Source organism: Arachis stenosperma, chromosome 7 (assembly GCF_014773155.1).
Source record: "Arachis stenosperma cultivar V10309 chromosome 7, arast.V10309.gnm1.PFL2, whole genome shotgun sequence".
In the NCBI taxonomy this organism is placed as follows: Eukaryota; Viridiplantae; Streptophyta; class Magnoliopsida; order Fabales; family Fabaceae; genus Arachis; species Arachis stenosperma.
The window spans coordinates 73583441-73589582 of NC_080383.1; the positions used below are offsets into that span (position 1 = coordinate 73583441).

The 6142-nt window shown below is 36.1% G+C and overlaps 1 protein-coding gene across 1 annotated transcript; it reads right to left on the bottom strand.

Annotated features, from left to right (window-relative positions):
- Positions 1-4455: 4455 nt before the first annotated feature.
- On the bottom strand, positions 4456-5881 carry LOC130941621 (AT-hook motif nuclear-localized protein 28-like). The gene has a single exon (XM_057870181.1). The coding sequence runs from the start codon at positions 5547-5549 to the stop codon at positions 4710-4712; it is 840 nt and encodes a 279-aa protein (XP_057726164.1). The 5' UTR covers positions 5550-5881; the 3' UTR covers positions 4456-4709.
- Between the last annotated feature and the right edge of the window lie 261 nt (positions 5882-6142).

Sequence of the window (6142 nt, forward strand, 5' to 3'; positions counted from 1 at the left end):
GGGTTGACCATTTATTTTTTATTTTCGAAAAACTTTTACATAAGAAATCCATTTTTTAGGTTAAAAATAGGTTAAATTACACAACCGGTCCCTACACTTTTAGTAAAATTGTAAATTGGTCCCTACACTTTAAAAGTTTGTAATTGAGTCTCTAAAGAGAATTAAAATTTACAATTTACTCCTTACCGTTTAAAAAGTGTTAATTTAACAGAATATTCTCAGCATATGCTGAGAATATTCTGTTAAAATAGAGAATATACTGAGAATATTTTGTTAAATCAAACACTTTTTAAACGGCAGGAACTAAATTACAAATTTTAATTTTCTTTAGGGATCCAATTGCAAACTTTTAAAGTGTAGGGACCGATTTGCAATTTCACTGAAAATGTAGGGACCAACTGTGTAATTTAACCTTAAAAATATTTTATTGTAGTGCACATATTAGTCCGTTTAACTTACTATTTTTTGGATTATTTGGACTTATGCTGAAATTTAAATGGGTCTAATTTAAATGAATTAGTCTAATAAATTTGATACGATGTGTACAATGGATTATATGAGTTACAAAATAAAAGATGAACATCATCCATAATAACCATCCGGGTAGATAATAAATATCTCATGTCATAAAACCACTTATCCCAAAAGCTTTTAAGCTGATTTTAGGGTGCATCAAGGATCGAACTTTTGACTTTTCGGATCTAAAACTCTAATACCATGTCATGATACTACTCATCTCAAAAGTTCACGCTGATGGAAAAAAGTAACACTAATGATTATATCTCTAGTACTCTGAGTTAATACTCAAATTGGCCCCTGAAATTTGACCTCCAACTCAATTTAGTCCTCAAGATTTCAATTGACTCTAATTATACCTTGAAATTTTGCATCGAGCCTCAATTTGGCCCTTCCGGCGTTTTCCGTCACTGGAGAGCTGACCTGACAAATTTAAATGACACCTGGCAGTCTCAAAACGACGCCGTTTTACTGTTGGTGCCGAAATTGTTAGAAACGATGTCGTATCCCTTAGGAAGGGGTTAAATAAAAATCCAAACACTAACCACTCCAAAGGTGAGACTCAGTTGACCCTTTCTCTTCCTCCACTTCCTTTCATTTTTCTTCCCGTCAGAGAAGCACCATGGATGTCACAGTAATGGAGCTTTGAAGTTTTTCTTACTTCTTTCTACCCCCATTGTGAAGATTAATTACCTGGGAGTCATCTTTTGAAAAATAGGTTAGTAACAAAATCAATGCTCTCAACTATTATGCTCTGTATTTATCAAAATGTTGGTTGTGTGTTGTTTTTCATTTTTTTCACCCTACTTGATCAGTGAAACTTTGGAAGAATGTGGTTGATTATGGTTGTTGATGATGATAGAATTTTTATATGTTAGGGTTTAATTTTTTTGCATGTGTGTGGCTGTGATCAACCAAATCGTTCAATTCTTTATCCGTTTGATCAGTCTTTGATTCTTCATATTCCATTTTAAAATAACAATTATACTCCTTCATATCCCATTTTAATTCAATTGTTGATTGGATAATTTCTTGTAAAAATAAAATATTTTCTGTGCTGAACATTGTATGCATCAATGACCACCATGAATGTTTAAGTGATAATCATGAACTGAGGATTTTGTATTTTGGCTAGTCATTGCAGTGTATTTAACTTTTGATTATTGTTTCTGTCACCGTGTGTGTTCTTCACCCAGCCACCATGCGAACGAGCTCTACCAGAGCTACTTGAGCTTTGGCTGCTGCTTCGCAACATTCTTCTCACCTCTTGGAGACACTCTTCGATTTGGGGAAATTAGAACTTCTAGGTTTTATTTGAAATTTTTAGGAGTTAAATTGAAGCCTTCAAACATTTTGCCACGCCATCTAACTGCTAGGGTGTCAGGTGTCTATCAAAATTGCCAGGTCAGCTCTCCGGTGACGGAAAATGCCAAAAGGGCCAAATTGAGGCTCGAGGCAAAATTTCAAGGTACAATTAGAGTCGATTGAAACCTTGAAGGCTAAATTAAGTCGGGGATCAAATTTCAGGGGGCCAATTTGAGTATTAACTCCTAGTACTCCATAAACTTTCATTGTGCATATTGTACAAATATTTCATTGGCTCCTTATACTTTCTCTTTGATATATTTTGACAGTTCTATATATAGTACATGTTATAACATAAAATATACATTATACATAAATTAAACATATATATTTAAATACAAATACATATTAACTAAATTTGGTATCTAATTTTGTGTGTGAACGTGTTATTTTTGAATTTCATATTCAAGTATTTATTAGAGACTAGAGAGAAACAAAATATAAAGTTTCTAAGTTGTAAGCTTGTAATATATATGCTCACGATATTATTAAAATACTAAAATTATATCTTTATTAAAATACGAAAATCATTCTATAATAATTCTCGATAACTAGACTATACGAAGATTCAAATCAATCCTTCAAAAAGTCACCAAAAAAAAAAAATCAATCCTTCAAAAGAAGACTAGCATTAAAAATGTTCTTTTTTTTTAGGAAGAACATGTTAAAAGGCAGCATCATCTTTAATTTCTAGTTTAAAAAGAGCAATTATATTTGGTTTCAAAATTTTTGTGATCAAATTTCGGCTAATTTTTTTATATGAAAAAGATATTAGTGTTTTTATTAAAATTAAAATTATTTAATGTAATTACAAGTGAGTGAATTTTGTAAGTAGAAAATTAACATGTAGAGTCTATATATGGAGAGTGTATATTGGAGATGTGTCAAAATTTTGACCAACACATGTTGTATATGTATCAAGCTGTAGCAACACGCTCCCTACGTATTGTATCAATATTTTTTGTACGTCTATAATGCTGTAATACACTTCAAATATTAATATTTAACCAAAACATCTTCTTCCTCTTCATATTAAAAATAATTTCGGTGAAATCTCAATGTAATTAGAAATCTCCCGTGCGGATGGTGTGTTCAATGCAAGTGTACCTTATCACATTCTTATACTCTATTTTGAAAACAGTCATTGTTGTATTCTCTCCCCTTTTTTCTTCCATATAAGAATGTGATTAAGCCAAAGAAAAATATATAGTTGAAATATATTGACTAAACTTTTGACACCAAAATGGATTTGAGTCTTTAAAAACCCTAAATTAAAGAGCTTTCAAGAAGAGATTGGACTATTGGACAAAAGTATACCGCAATGTAGCAGAGGAAGCATAAGCATAGCAGGAGATAAAGACCAATGAGACCTGAACAAACAATAATGATGATGATACATAGAATGCACGTTGGCAATTTGGCATGTTGATACACTACTGTAAAAGGAATTAGAATAATAATGGGAAGCACATTGCATTGCAACCCCATCCACCGTCCACGTTCTCCACTGCCACACACTTTATACAAATCAAGAAAGCTATATATATACATATATAGTAGCACTTAGCAACTACTAGCAAATTGTGCATAGTCAACAAGCAAAAGCAAAACTACTCTTGGCTGATCAGTGGAATGCTAGCTTGTAGTTACAGATATTCTCAGTCCCAATGATCTCTGCAAAAGCAAAAGAAGCCTTTCTCCATACCATTACTACCCCTCTGCCCCTTACACTACAAAACCCACTATGACAAAATATCTCTGTGGTTGCCAGCTTGTGACTAGAATATGAATACATTGGAATACCCAGGAGAAAGATTTGTTCTAAATGTTTAAGGCACGAGCATGCTAAAACTTTCTATTCAGTTCACTTTTCACCCAAGCAAAATCTAAAGAAGGAAATAAGGCAAAATTATTAATGATAGTATGCTACGAATACGATATCAATGTATGAATCACAGTCGTTTTGGATTAAACCCGTGCTCAATTTCTGCTTTTTAAATTATAATTTAATTTAGTTAATTAAAACAGTCTAACATTTTATTATCTCTTTTCTTAACCTGTCAAAGAAAAAGCTAAATATGGAAAAAATAATGTTATTTGCAAATTGCAAATTGCAACAATTCGTTGAAAAAATAACATACTCTTAAATGAAGTTTAAATTTGTAAAAAATTAATCTTTAGATTGCCAAATTAGGAAATATCAGCATAAAACAAAAAAAAACTACATTCCAAATACGGCAATTGGCATGACATACTTCACACTAAATTACAGAATCTTAAATGAACGACGATATGTATAGAATATGAAAGACGATCATGAAATATTTTTAAATAATGATAACTTAGCACATGTAACGTGCCGTTTTCTTCTTGTCAGTAGTAGAATTATTTTAATAGAAACGTCAGAACAAAGCGAAGATTTAGCTCCTAAAAGGCTGCAGATAACAAATAAGAGTAAGAGGAGAAACTCCATAGTACGTAATAGTAATTAATTAAGCACTATACTCGCACTCAACTAATCCTACTCAGAATCTAACTATTTCGGGATTCAGCAGAAAACTCGAAGATCACTGGTTAGATGTAAAGAGTATTTAACAAGTAACACTTCAACCGATTATCTGATCGTGCACCAAAAGAAGCCACAAAAAGGAGAAAAAAAAAAAAACTGTTTCTAATAGAAATTTGAAACTCCAGCTAAAAAAACACTAAATCAATTAGCAATTAAACTAAAGTAAAAACATAAAAAAAATGAAAAATAAAAATCGTCCAATCTAAAACAGTTCACAATAGACAATTAGCCACAATGAAAGTGATTTCGACGTATAAAATCAAAATGGTGGTCTTGCCGTTGGAGCCCAAATCACATCGGAAGGAAGGTGACCGCTGTACATGATTCCAACTCCACAGGACTGATCTCCAATCGCCACGTGTCCCCCTCCGCCGCCGCCACCACTCCCGCTCTCCGTCGCAGCAGAAACCGGCGGTGACTGCACCTCTCCTCCTCCACCTCCACCAGCGACCTCTTCCTCCGACGATTGCAGCCTGTGGTACGCCGCTTTGCTGAACGACGCCGCAACCACGTACACCATCCCGGCGGCGATCAGCTTGCCGGCGACGAGTCCGCCGACGATCTGGCCCTGAGGTCCGGCTAGAGAGATGGAGAACGAACTTGGAACCGGAGGCGGCGGCGCGTGAGGGACAAAAGTAGCGGAGATCGAGAGTATTTCGAAGCGGCCGTGGAACGTAACAGTGGCGCCGGGGGAGGCGGCGTTGGATGGTTGACGGAGAGTGACGTTGGAAACGGTTCCAGAACCGGAGAGGATGCAGAGGCCTGAGTTCTTGCGTCGTGTGAAGCTAGCTATAGATTCAACGACGTCGTTTCCACTGGGGATTTCGAGAATGTATGGGCTCATGGCGGGCTCGGGCTCCTGTGTTATTACGAGAGGAGGCTTGGGCTTGTTTTTGGAGCCAGGTGGACGGCCCCTGGGACGCCTAATGACTTCGATAGTGGCGTCGTCTGTTGCGTTTAGCTTTTGGGCCGGGCCGAGAGTGGGCCCACCGCTGTTCCTGCTGTCATCGTCTTCTGAGGTTTGGCATTCTCGGGAGAGTTGGAAGGCGTGCTGCTGTTGCTGTTGCTGTTGCGGTTGTTGATGAAGCTTCGAGAACATGGTGCGTTTTCTCGAACCCGTATTCTTCTTAGGTACTGTTATTGATCTGGGTAATTCATTGCTTTTCTTTTCTTCTTTTGGATTTTTGGGTCGTCTTTTGATATAAACTAAGCTTAAAGTGATCCAAAGGAGAGTTTATGATTGGTGCAAATAGCTTGGGTTTTGGAGGGTGGTTTGATTTTTATTTGTTTTTGCTGATGATAGCTTAGAGATAAGTATGGTGTATGGAGCAGGAATAATGGAGGGGAAAGGTTAGGGAATAGAGTAGAAGGGATTATAAAAGAGAGAGACCTCGCAAGGCAAAATTGCACAATGCTCTTCGCGGTGAAAAGTAAGAGCGAGTTGTTTGGATTTGTTTATGTTTATTTGCTTTGGTTTTATGGAGGGAGAGAGAGAGAGAGAGAGATGCGTAAGCTTGGAAACTAAGTAAAAGACCAATGGCGCCGCTGGTTGGGGGTCAAGTGGAGTTGGGTCCCCACAGGGACAGATGAGACAGAAATTAGGGATAGATGTTGAATGAAATTTGGGCATTGGTATATATCTTTGATAAGGACTCGCTGGAATTTTCGTATAATTATAATAAATATTAGTGT